The sequence below is a fragment of the Anastrepha obliqua genome, chromosome 4 (assembly GCF_027943255.1).
Source record: "Anastrepha obliqua isolate idAnaObli1 chromosome 4, idAnaObli1_1.0, whole genome shotgun sequence".
Classification (NCBI taxonomy): Eukaryota; Metazoa; Arthropoda; class Insecta; order Diptera; family Tephritidae; genus Anastrepha; species Anastrepha obliqua.
Window position 1 is genome coordinate 70,820,685 of NC_072895.1, and position 15,630 is coordinate 70,836,314.

At 35.9% G+C, this 15,630-nt stretch overlaps 1 protein-coding gene across 1 annotated transcript in view; it reads left to right on the plus strand.

Annotated features, from left to right (window-relative positions):
* Positions 1 to 2,909: 2,909 nt before the first annotated feature.
* The window catches only part of LOC129244207 (piggyBac transposable element-derived protein 3-like), an 85,248-nt gene continuing 72,527 nt past the window's right edge, over positions 2,910 to 15,630 (plus strand). Inside the window, exons 1-2 of the mRNA XM_054881821.1 lie at positions 2,910 to 3,381; positions 3,440 to 3,790. Coding sequence (XP_054737796.1) covers positions 2,910 to 3,381; positions 3,440 to 3,790 — 823 coding nt within the window. The remainder of the gene's footprint in view (positions 3,382 to 3,439; positions 3,791 to 15,630) is intronic.

Genomic DNA, 15,630 nt, shown 5'->3' on the forward strand with positions numbered 1-15,630 from the left:
CCTTCATAAAGCGTTGAAAGCTTTATGCAGCCCAATGAAATTAAGACTTCCGTTTTCGTGTGGCGCACAACAATGATTTTATGCCTTGGCACTTCATAAAAATGCCTGTGAAATATGTGCTAAAAGGTACTCGTATTGGTATTAAGTACGCCAAATTCCATGAATTTATTGTAATTCCCATTAAAAATTACGATCAAGATTTTCGTGGCTTTTTGCTATGAATCTAATGCGCTTCAGGGCAATGAGTGTATGCAGGCTCATTTGCACGCTTGAATGCTTTAACAACACTTAACCATTTGCATATCCAACAAAAGTACTGATTAATATAACTGATGAAATACGCTTGAACGTAGAGAATTCCAAAATTTCATGTGAGCAAGTGTGAGTAACAAAAAAGAGAAAATCAAAGTTCTGAACAAGCGCAATACTCTGGTAGGGGAAATATTTAATTAAAAAATTGGGAATGGAAATTAATATGTTCCTATGGATATTGGAGCTTCTAAGAGACTTCTGCTAAAGAAAGTTGAATGCATAGCAGTAAAATAATAATTTAAAAAGTTAAATCCAAATTTTCTGGTGTTAACTAAAACCTATGCTAGATAACCTCCACAACAAAGAATAGTTCGAATCTTCTTTCTGCCTGTGGTGTTTAATCGTATAAAGTTTACAATTGAACTAAGGAAATACAAAGATCATATTCCGTAACTCCGTGTTGGCGGTCGCCGTAGCCTTTCGGAGATCGTAAAACACCAAAATGAAAAAAACTTTTTTCTAATAGCGCTCACCCCTCGGCAGGCAATGGCAAAACTCCGGGTGTATTTCTGCCATGAAAATGATGTTCGTAGAAAATTATCTGCCCTTCGGAGTCGGCTTAAGTCCCTCCATTTGTGGAACAACATCAAAACGCACGCCACAAATAGGAGGAGGAGTTCGGCTAAATACCAAAAAAGGGTGTAAGCGCCAATTATATATACCTACATATATAGGCCGGCGCAGCCGAATGGGTAGGTGCGTGAGAGAGAACATAAGTTCGAATCTCGATGAAAGATCACAATGAAGAAAAAGTTTTTCTAATAGCGGTCGCTCCTCGGCAGGCAATGACAAACCTCAGAGTGTATTTCTGCCATGAAAAAGCTCCTCATAAAAAATATCTGCCGTTCGGAGTCGGCTTGAAACTGTAGGTCTCTCTCTCCATGACATAGAAATAGAATATAGACTTTATGACCCTGTGTCAAATGGAGAGGTATACAATTTAATAATAAAAAACTTTTAATTAGAGAATTGCGCTTAACCATAAATTAGTAGTTGAAAAAAATATACTGCAATGCTCTAACATAAATTTTTAGTTAAAAACAAGAAAAAAATTTAAATAAATAAGTTGTTGTTAACGACATAAATATCAATATATGTACGAGAGTAGAGGTCCAGTTTAATAAATTTGGGATTTTAGTTTTTTTTTTTACAGAACGCCTAATTTTGTTTTTGAAAGGACCTTAGAGTTTGAACAAGAATAATGATTTAAAAAATAGTATAAATCCAAAACTAAATAAGATACGGAGATATAGATTCCAAATGAAAAATCTTATTCCACATTAACTAAGAATTTTTTTCATAGTTTTCTTGTGGTAAATCACCTCAGAAATGTGATTTAAAGATTTTAGCTTTGAATATCCTTGACGATTTTCAATCAAATTCTTTAATAAACATATATTTAATGAATTGTTGTGTGTACCATGATCGACTCCAAATTTCATATCTCTACCTTCATTACTCCAGGATATATTGGGTATCTTCCCTACCATTATCAGCTGGCTTTATAACCTGATTTCTTTTGTCACATATGAGAAAATTGATAAACTACAGGCAAACTATAGTCAATCTGCTCAGACCTTCCCGTTAATGGATTTTTTAATTTCAATAAAAATATTTAGTTATTTGATGAAAATTACCATAAGGCTAAGGTAAGAATGACTACGAAAAAAATCCGTTTTTTTTTGATACCCATATTTCGTTACATTATTACCTTATTTTTACAAAAGTATGTCGATTTCCTCTTGCCTGCCAAGAATATAGTAGTACAGTAGCTACAAAATTGGTGCTATAAGCAAGCTGCTTGGTTCTGGTGCAGCCTTCCCCCTAGTGAATTTCTGATGAGTTATATTGGAATGAGTTTCCAAAACGCAAATAGTTTTTGATTTCCACCCGGAGAGCAAACGAAAAGTTGCCATGTCTTACTAATTTCTTACATTGCCCACACATCTTACAATTCGGCTTGCACTTTATTAATCGCCATTGTTAACCCATTTTCTACCGCCGTTGCGTTTTCGCAACAGCAACTTTGAACCTTTGTGGCTACAGTAAAAAAAAAGATATCTCTAAAATGTTATATTTTATATTGTAATTTGGACTTTTGACTTTATAATTATGCTCTAAGATTTTTTGTGTGCGGATTTGTTCCACATCAGGACAAGTGTAGTAAAAAGTGTGCAAAATAATAACTTTTTCATAAAACTGTTTGAGAACTAAGAATAGTTTTTTTTTTACGTTTTCTACTAGTTTCTTAAAAATAAGATATGAAATAATAACATTATCATACCAGCTGCTAATGCAGCTGAAGTTTTCTTGCAAAAATAAACTCTTAAAAACAGGTGTTGCGAAAACGCAACGCTGGTTGAAACGACTCAATTGACTTCAACGTTTTGATGACATTATTTTTGGCGGGAAAATTGATGTTTATGTCATTTTCATATGGCAATTTGCACCATAAGTGCTATAATTTTTATTTGTGCAAGTAAAAATACATTTAGAAGTATTTCGTTGGAAGCTTTTATCGTTTTGGTAAGACTAATGTGCTCTTGATATTTTTTGTCAAAATTTTGTACCCTTACTTAATTCTTTATTGAAGAGTAATGGATCGTCGACGTTTTTTAACCATTGGGGAAATAGAATCCTACATAAATACTTCGAGCAGTGAGGATGAAGGCGAAGTAGTTTCAGCTAAACAAATGAAAATTGTTGAGCCTATTTCGAAAAAAATAACTTCTGTCGTATATATTCCACCAGCAGATATTGATGCTGTAAGTGACGAAGAACTTATTGACGATAATGAGATGATAACAGAGGTACCAGCTATGACGGATGTTTGTGGAGAGTTGGAGGTCGAACATAAATTAGATGTGGAAGATTTTGCGTCTCCGCCGTCATGCTTAGTTGGAATACCTGATGATGGACCATCCTGTTCTGCAAAAATAACTAGGTACACAGTAGAAAAAGATTTCGGTACACCAAACTGGAAAAAAACCAAACGAATTGACTTTAAATTTGGACCCCCTGACGAATCAGGTGTGGAATCTTTAAAAAGCAATATTGTTGTTTCTATGAGTGAGTCTGAATATTTTATTCCTATAATAATTTTTGGCTCATAAAATTTTTCTTTCAGGTGGCAAAACACCATTTGAATTGTTTCTGCAGTTCTTCGACGAAGAAATAATGGAAATGCTGGTCGTGAATACAAATATGTATGCTCACCAAAATAATATCGTAGTGGATATTAGCAAACAACAGATATATCGTTTCATCGGAATTTTGATACTAAGTGGTTATCATAAAGTGCCTCACGTTGGACATTATTGGAGTTCACAGCAAACACTTGGTATACCTATAGTAAAGCAAGCTTTATCACGTAATAACTTCCAGTTGATCAAAAGAATATTTCATCTAATGGACAATTATGGCATTGATGCCACAGACAGATTTGCTAAAGTTCGTCCACTTATTGATGCACTGAATCGTAAGTACATGCAGTTTGGAGTTTTTGAAACGTTTCTGTCAATTGATGAACAAATGATACCATATTTTGGTCGACATTCGTGCAAAATGTTTATTCGTAACAAACCAATTCGATTTGGTTTCAAGTATTGGGCTCTTTGTTCAGACAGCGGTTATTTATATGCAGTAGCACCATATGGAGGATCGACTGTACCTTATGACAAGAATGTGGGCTTAGGCGCTTCTGTTGTTCTATCATTGTTAGAAAACGTTCGAAATGCAGATAACCATGCCATATATTTTGATAATTTTTTTTCGTCATACTATTTGTTTTGTTTGTTGAGTGAAAAACGTTTCAGAGCAACAGGAACTGTAAGATCAAATCGTCTTAGAGGTGCAGAGAAATTGCTAAGCACTGGAAAAAAACTGAAAAAACACCAATACGACTACTGCTCCGAGATAAATAATAAATTATTTGTTGCTCGTTGGCAAGATAATGCAGAAGTGACAGTCATTTCTAATTTCAAGTCTGTCGACCCACTAGCTGTCTCACAACGTTGGTGCAAAGCCGAGAAGGAAAAAGTATCTGTTGAACAACCTGGACTTATTCATGACTACAATCAACACATGGGAGGGGTAGACCTACATGATAATGCCGTAGCTAACTATCGCGTTGGTATTCGTGGAAAAAAATGGTGGTGGCCGTTATGGACTAATTCAATCAATAGTACCACTGTTAACGCATGGAAAATTCATTGCCTGATTTGTAAGGCAGAAGGAACTCGCCATATGTCTCAAATTTCTTTTAAAACTGAAATTGCAGAATCTTTACTTTTATATTGTGAAGAAGTTTCTGATGAAATAAGTGATTCATCAGTCATCGAAGAAGCAGAGAGACCAGTCCATTTACCTCGCATAAATGTTCGTGATCATGTCGTATGGAAAGCTCCAGGCAACAAACGTAAAAGATGTGCTAAGTGTCACTCACAAACTGTTTATGAATGTAAAAAATGTAATTTGAGATTGCATCCAAAATGTTTTGATGAATACCATACAGATTTAGGAAATAAGAAAAAATAATGTTTTTTTTAAAATATTGCAAAACTATTACATTGTAAACTTAACAAAATACAACTATATTAATAAAGAAAATTCAAAAAAATACCCAACTACAACTCTGCGTAAGTTATATTATTTCTATGAATAAGATCACAGCGTTTCAGCCAGCGTTGCGTTTTCGCAACAGTCTGTCCTGGTGCATCCGGAAGACCTATTGGTCTGAAAATTTGTAAAGGTGATCAGGAGTCCTTTAATACCAACCACACACAATTTCACGCAATTATCTACACGGAATCTATTACCGGTAGAAGATGGGTTAATATAAGGGGCCCCGGTAATCTGAGTGTGCTTGAATTGAATAAGTAATATTCTGAGAAGCAAAATTTTGCTAAGATTATGGCTGCTTCAATCAGATATTTATTAGCTTTTTAACTAATGTGGGCAGTACACTTTTATTTTATGCCCAGTGGTTTCAAAACATTTCACCACCCTTTTACGTTCATGCCGTGGGTTTCTCAGTAACTGTAACGAAATACGAGATGTGTTCAAAAAGTATCGCGCATTTTGAATTTTCGCAGGTTACGTATATTCGAAATCTAATTTTGTGTTAAAAACGAAATTAAGTGCGCGGATGCATTCCGAATTTTGACTGTGTCATACGGAGAAGCTACTTTGGACCAAATCAACGTTTATCTGTGGTACAAAATGTTCTCAGAAGGCCGAGAAGATGTGAACGACGAAAAGCGTGCCGGACGCCCGAGCACTTCAACTACAGATAAAAAAATTTATGAAGTGAAGAAAATGGTATTGGCCAATCGTCGAATTACCGTTAGAGAAGTTTCTGAAGACCTAGACATATCGATTGGCTCGCCCCAATCGATTTTTTCAATGAGTTGGGCATTATTTGGGCCAAAACTGCTCAATTTCGACCAAAATCAGCATCGCATGAACATTCCTAATGAGATGTTGGAGGTCCGCGACGACCGAAATTTGCTCCAGAGGTCATAGCTGGTGACGAATCGTGGGTTTATGGTTATCACGTGGAAAGCAAAGCTCAATCATCTCAATGAAAACTGCCGCACGAACCAAGACCGAAAAGAGCGCGAAAGTTTTGCTTACCGTTTTTTTCGATCACAGGGCGTTGTGCATCATGACTTCTTGCCGCAGGGTGAAATGGCCAATAAGGAATATTACCTGCAAGTTATGCGCAATTTGCGCAAAGTAATCCGCCAGAAACGCCCGAGTTTGTGGAAGACAAAAATTGGTTCTTGCATCACGATAACGCCCCTGCTCACACATCGTTGCTTGTGCGCGACTTATTGGCCAAAAACAACACACTAGTGATGCCACAGCCATCGTATTCCCCAGATTTTGGCCTCTTGCGACTTTTTCTTGTTCCCGAAGCTGAAGAGGCCCATGAAAGGACGACGCTACGCTACGATTGACGAGATAAAGACGGCATCGAAGGAGGACCTGAATAAGATAAAAAACATGTTTTTTTGAAGTGTTTCGAAGATTGGAAAAAACGTTGGCACAAGTGCATAATATCTCATGGGGATTACTTTGAAGGGGACAAAATAGATATTAACGAATAAATAAATAATATTTGAAAAGTCACAAAATTCGCGATACTTTTTGTATACACCTCGTACAACGTTGTGTTGATTTCTATAGAGGATTTGTGCTTGATGATGTCCGTTAAGAGGTTGCATGAATTATGAAAGCCACCGTCGAATCACCCCAAGCAGTCCATCGATATTTCGATTCAGAGCGGAAATGATACTGACATGTTTTGTGTTGTGCTAATCTGCATGAAGAAAACGTGCCAATTTAAAATTAGCAGCAGAAAACCGCTTACAAAACATTGATGAAAGCAATCAATGACGGCTGCGGAGGAATCTTCTTTCTCGTTCTATCATACCTAGCAAATTGGCAAACAGCTTTTAATTTCATTGATTCTAGCTTTGATTTACGCACGAAGTCAAATTACGCTGATTGTTGAATCATTTAGGATTGCTGCTTTATTGTTAGAAGGCAGCAAAACAGCTAATCCTACTGAATTTGCAAACGAGAGAAAAACCGCAGCCTACTACATTACCACGAACGACAAAAGTACTACATAATTACAAGGCAATCAATTGGATTTAATGTGCCAATGGCGTGTGCACCCTCATTAGATATACTCGATAGAACGTGGGAAAATTTGCCCAACATTCGGAACGGCGTTTCAGGTACGGAAATTTTCGCCAGATGCTGTAAGTCGGATGCTGCTGATAAAGTAAAAGCTTCTTCAGAGGCATAGAGTTTGTGGGGTTATATGAGAACTCTCAGGTTAACAACGAAAATTCGAATGGCGTTAAAAAATTATAAATTGGCGGACACTTCTTCTATATAAGTATTAGATATTGGCAATGGGATTATTTTAATTGATGCTGCTACTAGCCTAGCTTCGTGTCTACTTCAGTTCCCAACCTAAAGTGTTTCCAAATATTGGTACTGGAATTGGTTGTTCATTCATTGATATTTGGGTAGCAAACCGAAACACTATGAGACGAAAACCACATTTTCTGCACTTTAAACTATAAATGTTGTATACCTAGCTTTTCATTTTGTCGACAATTTAGAGGATATATCCTCACCAATACGAGGGCCACATGAAATAGATATAATCTCTCACAAGTATTGAATTTTATTTATATTTTTTTATAACTTAATAAGCATTTTATGGAATAAAATTGAAACCGATAAACTTTAAAATCTTTACCCAGAATAGCATTTCATAAGTTAGTTCTGAAGGTACATTTCACGCTTAAGTCTAAAATAAAAACTCTGTTTTATAAGTTTTAGACTTTATTTTCACATGAGGCACAGATATATATTTTATGCTCTCCAGACAAGCTTTTTTGACATTTGGCACATACAGATTTATGTTAGTCATTCGCTGTTTGGACGCTCGACAAATCGAGCAAGTTTTTCATTTTTTATTAGTTTCCAACTCTCATTGCTGAATAATGATTTCCCCTACTTTCTTTATTGGAGAACATGTGTCTGCTGTAAACTGAATGCGTTCTGGTTTTCCATCAAATCTCGAACAGGATATTCAAAATATGAATCTGAATCGAGTCATTTAGATCCAGATTAGGAGGGATGAAATAACTCTGTATATGTGAGGTGATTATCTTTCAAGGCAGCTGTTAGGACTAACATACCAACCAAAGCTTCAATTTGCACACCGTTTGTTTATTCTAAATACTTGAGCTGCATCAGTGGTATTATAACAAGAACATTTGTTGATTTCGACGTTGGTCCACTGAACAGCTTCTACAATTATACATTCAGTTTGAAAACTGCTAGTATGTCCATGATTTTTTTGGACAAGCGAGTAGGGCCATACACTTGATGCACAATATTTTGTCCGTATCTAAGAGACTTAGGTCTTTTCCTAATTCTATTACGCAAAATATTTGACGGGTTTTCATCTTCCTCTGAAGAAAAGACTTCAGAAAAATTTCGACCTTCACTTAGCTCTCCCAAGTCAGACACAGGTTCGTCAATAGCATCATCATCCTCAGCCGATCCAATAATGTCATCGACCTCAGCCAGAAATTTTTCAATTTCCTCGTGATTTAATGAATATTGTTATGTCATATTGAATTAAGTATATTTCGTAGTTGTATAAGATACAAACAAACAAATTCTAAAAATCCTATTATTTTGTTAGTTAATTATCAATTTTTAACCAATGTTTCTCTGGTTCGGATTCTGGCCGCTTTCAAGGAAAATAATTTATTTTCGCATAAATATTTCTCTAAAATTTATTGAAACTCATCAATGTTAACATAATACAATAAAAAAAAATTGTGGTGTGTATTTTTTTTTTAATTTTAACCCAATTTTATGTTGACTTAAATATTTATAAATACATCAGCTGCGCTAATTTTGGCCACTAATGCTCACATGCACATCGAAACCCTTTTGCTTACTTCTTATGAACACCCACACATAACTGTGGCCAATATGCTCTACATTCATATATAAAACCGCAGTATACAGTATATATGTATGTATGGATATGCGCATGACTATGTGAAGAGATGGTAACATCATATTTACCCGTCTATGAATATTGGAGGCTTTATGAGGTAATCAAGTGAACAACAAACGAACCAATCAACTTCGTTCCAATACCCATCTGCCGAGTTATAGCTTAGTGCTCGTAATGCACCAGTTAGATATGGTGTAGCTTAACTTTCCCATGAAACCTTTGTAATCCTTTAGCCAGGTTGGCTGCGACTCACATGACCAGCGAGCTGTAAATTCATTTGTCTACTCAGTATTCATTATTCTGTATGTTGGTAGTAAACGTATTGTTTATTTTTTTTCTCATACATCTACATAAAAGAGCATGTACATATACAATATGTGTACTGCATAATACACACACATTTATGTTGTATAAGTATGGCTTAATGTGTTCAACACTAAGCCAAAATCGTTTGGTATTGCCGAGTAGAGAATATTCACCTACACTTGCAAATATTCGCCCTTCACATGGGTGAAATATAGTTGGTATTCGAACCTATTAAGCTGTAAGCAAATATACTTATTTTTATTTTGATACTTATTTAACAGCAAATTGACGTAATACATTTGAGGCTGTACACGCTTTCATTCACCAATTCGTGTATCTTCACTATTACATATTTTGATAGCTGAGTTGTATTTTCTTTCTTTCATTTACTAGAACGAAAATTATAAATATAAAAGGTGTGAATAGTTATTGTATGTTGACTCGTGTCTGTCATTAATGCCAGCTGCGGAAGAATGTTATCACATTTATGCTAGCGCCATAATATTTTCGGTATTATACACTGCTCGTTCAAGCGAACGAATCCTCTTGACAGCTGGTGCTACTTTACACTGAGTAAGCAAAATAACAATAAAATATCTCCGTCGACATACATACAAAAACAACGTAGTCTGCATATATCATAATTTCCGTCCTACTTTATGGCATTGCAGCCTTGAAACCTTGAAGTTATGTCATATAAGAATTGAAAATATCCAATGAGGTGGCTCTTGGAGTGTTCGCTAAAACATGTTCCGCACGACTTATGTGTAACGTGAGTTGTAGTGCGAGTGTAATGTTAGAGTTATGAATAGCATGAGAGAGACCGACAGATAATCAACCGAGAGCTGAGTATTGCAAATTAACCCTGTTTTTATAACTCTAGAAATAAACAAAAATTCTACTTATATCCTTACTATTTTCGATTGAGAGTGCAACGAGTCCAAATCACAAAAAGATGGGAGAGAAAAAATAAATTTTACAAGAAAACGTTTTCTTTCATGATTTCAGCACTCAAAGAAAATTTTGATCTGAAATTCGGCACGTCTTTTTAATATTGCGTTAATTATCAATGCGATGACGCATAATCTTTCTCAAAATAAAGCCACATCTTAATTTGTTAAATTGAGCTTTAAGAAAAACTTTAGTTTATTTAATCGTAATCGAATTAGCACCTGGTTTTTAGCTTAGAAATAGTGAATAAATTTAAAGCTTCATCAAGCTGGTACCAAAGATGATTTTAAGCAAATTAAAATCAAAATAAATTTACAAAGCCTCATTTACAAGATATTGAAAGATTTTGCATATAAAGGGTTTTCAAAAGTGACGCCTATATGGCAGTAGTGAATAACTCCTAGACGGTACCTTCTGTGATCTGTGGCATTTTTTAAGTAGACAGATGTAAAGTTTTACACGATAGAGCAACGTGCTAATGTTATTTAAACTTATTATGAAAATGGTCGATCTCTATAAATAACACATTGCAAAATTCGTAATTTGTGTTGGTGGAAATAATCGCCCGAATGAGTAGGCAATTCGAAGGCTGGTGAAAGAATTTCAAGGAACTGTTGCTGAACAATATTCAACATCGATATCTCGAAGTTCTCAATAACTAGGCATTCATGAATTGAATGTTCGGCGGATTTTACTTATGGACGTGGACATTTAATATATAATATATACAAATTTTGAATTTACTTATCTGCTCCCATTATATTGTATCATCCAAGATGATTGCATTTCAATTTAAACAATGGGATATGTTGCAGGAAGTTTTCAGAATCTCGCTAGTCGGCTAAAGTTGATGATAGAAATTCTTTGAAGCAAATTTATAAAGCTGGAGGAGAAAAGAGAGTATACAAAAATTTGGAAAAAGGATTTCGTTTTATAAACTACGCTGCATACTAGCGGTAAATAATAATCAGCCACTTTATAGTATTATATATATAAAAGAAAGTCATGTTAGTTACACTCTTTCTAACTCGAGAACGGCTGAACCGATTTGGCTGAAAATTGGTGGAGAGGTAGCTTAGAACCAGGAGACGGACATAGGTTATTTTTTATCCCATTCGAACGCATTTCCGTGAAGTCACTATAAAATGTGGTATAACAAAAACGCATCTGATATGGAATAACAAAACGCAAATGACAGCTAAACGTAATTTTGTCTATGGTTAAGTAGAAAATTGGTAATATAAAATTTGTCAGAAATATATAGTCACAGTAATTTGTATTCTCTTTGAATCATCATTATCAATGCCGCGACCAAGACGATCGAATCTTTCCCGACAAAGCCGTAACAAGAAAGGTACGAAACATTGCGAATGAAAGGACTGAAGAAGCACAAGGAATTGCCCGTGAAGAGCGCCGCGTTAGTATGGCTCGACTTCGTGCTTCTCAATCACAAGACCACAGCGAGGCAGCCCGTGAAACGGCTCGGTTGGCAATGCGAAATCGTGGAGCGAATAACAGAGATCAACAAGTAGATCATTCTTGGCGCACAAGAAGAGAATTATCAAGTGCTGATTTGAATCGAGCAGAGTTTCGATATGATTGCAACACTGATTACTGCTTGCATCCTAGCGTTTGCATTGAGCCAATGAACATTGTTTCCGAGTACTGTGACGCATTGAAGTTTTCGGGAGAAACGCCCGGATTGTGCTGCCTTAGTGGATGAGTGAAATTGCCATTATTGACTTTTTTGGAGGCGCAATAATTTTACTGTCTGGCGACTTTCGCCAAGCAGTGCCAGTAATTCCAAGATCAACGGCTGCTGACGAAATAAACGCTTGCCTCAAATCGTCTATGGCGCTATGTGAAGAAACTTTTGCTGACAACAAACATGAGAGTTGCATTACTTAATGATACATCTACTGAAGATTTCTCTAAGCAATTACTGACTATCGGTAATGGTCGAGTACCTGTCGACGAATCGAGCGGATTGATTTCATTTCTTCAGAATTTCTGTAACTTTGTTTCATCGAGAGACGAACTTATCGATAAAGTATTCCCAAACATCATTAATAACAACAAAAATAATGAATGGTTGAGTGAGCGAGCAGTTTTAGCGGCTAATATTAAGATGTAGATGACCTAAACTACATAATTCAAAATGATATCATTGGAACAATGCATTCATTCAAATTCATTGACCGTGAAGATGAAGCCAACAACTATCCCATTGAATTTTTAAACTCCTTGGATGTGCCTGGCTTACCACCGCACAATTTACGCCCAAAGGGTTGGCTCCGTAGTAAGCATCCTTCGAAACATAAAACAATCCAAACTGTGCAACGGTAAACGTAAGTAAATTGATGAGCAATGACGATACTCAAGGGAAAATTTGAAGGTGAGGAAGTTCTCATTCAGAGGTTCCCGATGATCCCAATCGATATGCCGTTTGAGTTTAAAAAACTTCAATTTCCGATTCGCCCTGCATTCGCCATGCCCATTAACAAATCACAAGCCCAATTCTAGAAAGTTTGTGGTCTGAATCTAGAAAATCCATGTTTTTCCCAGGGTCCATTATATGTGGCATGTTCATGAGTCGGAAGACCCTATGCGTTATTTATTCTTGCGCCTGACAATAAACCAAAAAATAGTCATGTATCGCAAGGTGCTTAAATGCAACCTATGCACCAAAAGACATGGGCAATAAAGAATCATTAAAATACTTGATTTTTTATTTACATATATTTCCTAGTAAAAAAATTGGACTTAATAAAATCCAAAATCTGCTTATTTATTGCCTCTAAGGCGGAATCAAGAAACATTTTTCTAATAGCGGTCGCTCCTCGGCAGGCAATGGCAAACCTCCGAGTGTATTTCTGCCATGAAAAAGCTCCTCATAAAAATATCTGCCCTCCGAACGGGCTCGGCTTGAAACTGTAGGTCTCTCCATTTGTGGAACAACATCAAGATATACAATATACATATATATATGATTGGCGTGAGCACTATTTTTGGGTGTTTGGCCGAGCTCCTCCTCCTATTTGTGGTGTGCGTCTTGACAACTTAACAACATCAAGACGCATACCACAAAAAGGAGGAGGAGCTCGGCCAAATACCCAGAAAGGGTGTACGCGTCAATTATATTTATAAGGCGGAACCAAGTTCGCCGGGTCAGCTAGTATTATGTACAAGGTAGATAACTAATTCATTCAATAAAAAATATTCATTTTGAGTGATGGAAATATTTATATGACTTTTAAGTGCTCCATTGCTCGTCGCTTGTACACTGCACCTGTATAGTTCGCAAGTGTCAAATATGATTGACGTATGACGCCAATTGCAAAAATTTTAAATATTCCGATAGAGTGATTAATTTCACGCCACCTTGTATGCATAAATACAACTTGCAAATGCACGTACACAGCTTGTTAGGAGTTGAGCCCAACTTTTTATTTGGTATTTGTCTGATATTGCCCTATCAATGGTTACTTCCCAGTACCATTCAAGGTGCGACCGCTTTTAAAAAAGTATTTTTTGTATAAATGAATATTTTGTTTTCACTGTGGGCTTGGAACCCTGACCTACGGAACGTTGCTCACGCACAAACTACTAAAAGTACAGTAGTTAACAAAATGATGAAAAAGAAATTGGCTATCAAAAGAAACTTTGTTAAACAAAATGTGAATACTTTTAAAGCACCCTTTACTAGTAGAGGCATGCGAAGCGTTTGCGATTTTCTTTGGCATATATAAATGAACTTGGAACACATATCACATTCACTTTGCTCATGTACTAGTCTAGTTTTTTTTCTTTGTTTGCTTAAACTTGTACTCAACTACTGAGATTCCCATCGCAATTTGGCGAAGAAAGATAAAAGTGAAGTAAAATAAAAGAAACTAAAAAAAAGTACCTAAAAAGTTAGAGAATTTTCTTTTAACATGTTTTTATTTTTCCCTTTTCCCTTGTTTCCTTTTTTCAGTTTGTGTTTTACTTTCATTTGGAGCTTCTTGTTTGCTTCTCCCTTGTGCCAATCTAAAGTTTTGTAGTCTCTATCAAGGATACAGATATAATTTACGTTATTACGTACAAATTTTTGCACTTGGCGCATGGCGGTACAAAGTTTTTGATAAATGCGTATGCGTATGTGCCATCAAGCGTGGCAATTCAAACACACACACATTCACACGTGTACGCACAAATACGCATTTTTAAATAGTTTTGTTACTTTCAAGACAACTTAAATCTGCCTTAGCCCACTTTCAGTTTTCTTCTTCTTGAGCTCGAATTCTTGTTAAACCGGGCATGTCTGCACGCTATCTGCACCGTTGCTCGCTTATAATATCTACATGGTATTTCTTACAGATAATTGTATAGGTAGTAGATGTACGAGTTCAAATACCTGCATAGTTATCCCTGCTTGCTTATACTTTAGCGTGTTTTGAACTTTCTTGTTTTCTTATTCCAGATATGCTTTTGATTGCACGAAAAGGCAAAAAAAAAAAAAAACCAAAAACAAAGCAAATATATTTACTACCATAGTATTATCAAAGCTTTAATCCATATTTATTTATTCGCCACACGCAAAAACTGAGCTGTCTTCCCCTTTAACTTTTCGCTCACCAGTGACTACTCGACTGCCTTGCATGATTCATAAGTGTGTGTGTGCGCGCGGTGTGCATAGTTTTAGTACAGCAAGCAGTCAAGCGCAGACGAGTATATGCATGTATATGCTTGGATATATATTTGTTTATATGTATTATAAATGTGTGTTATTGCGAGTCCATATGAAACTATGGATGAGATGATAAGTTAAGCTCTGATTTTGGCTCATGTTTCTCTGGGCTTTAGTTTCATTGAAATTACGAGCATGTGTATGAGGAACAACAAAATTATCGATTACTCACACATGCATTGTAAAAGAGATTAGTTTGTAGGTCAAGCAATGTATGTTTTGTCAGAAAATGCTCATTAGAGTAGAAATATGAAACTAAGGCGCATGAGAATTAGATCCAACAACTAATAACTGAGAGCTGATTTTGTTAAGCCTTATAAGCTAAATTAGGACAAGATTTGATCAAATATGAAGTACTTATTCTGGGTTAATAGGGTTAGGCGTAACTCCAAGCTCAGAAGCTTTCATACTTTAAAGTTGGCGAATGGTTCTTATTTGACTTAATGTGACTCTTTTGGAAAATCAGCTGTTGCTCTTATTCTGATTTGATTTGATTTTTTGAACTTGTGAAATAAGTGATAATGCATTCAAATTTTACGTGCCGCTAATACACCCTGCGATTAAATGGCACCACATCAAAATTGTAGCCAATTTTGACTAGACATCGTTGATATCGCCTAATACATGACTAAAATTCATCAAACACATCGCTACTTGGGACGAGACGTGGATCTATGAGTACGGCATACAATCCAAATATCAATGGATTCAAGGGAGAGCTCCAAATGAAGCAAGACCAAAACAACCACGTCACTTTGAGTCAAAAAAGAAA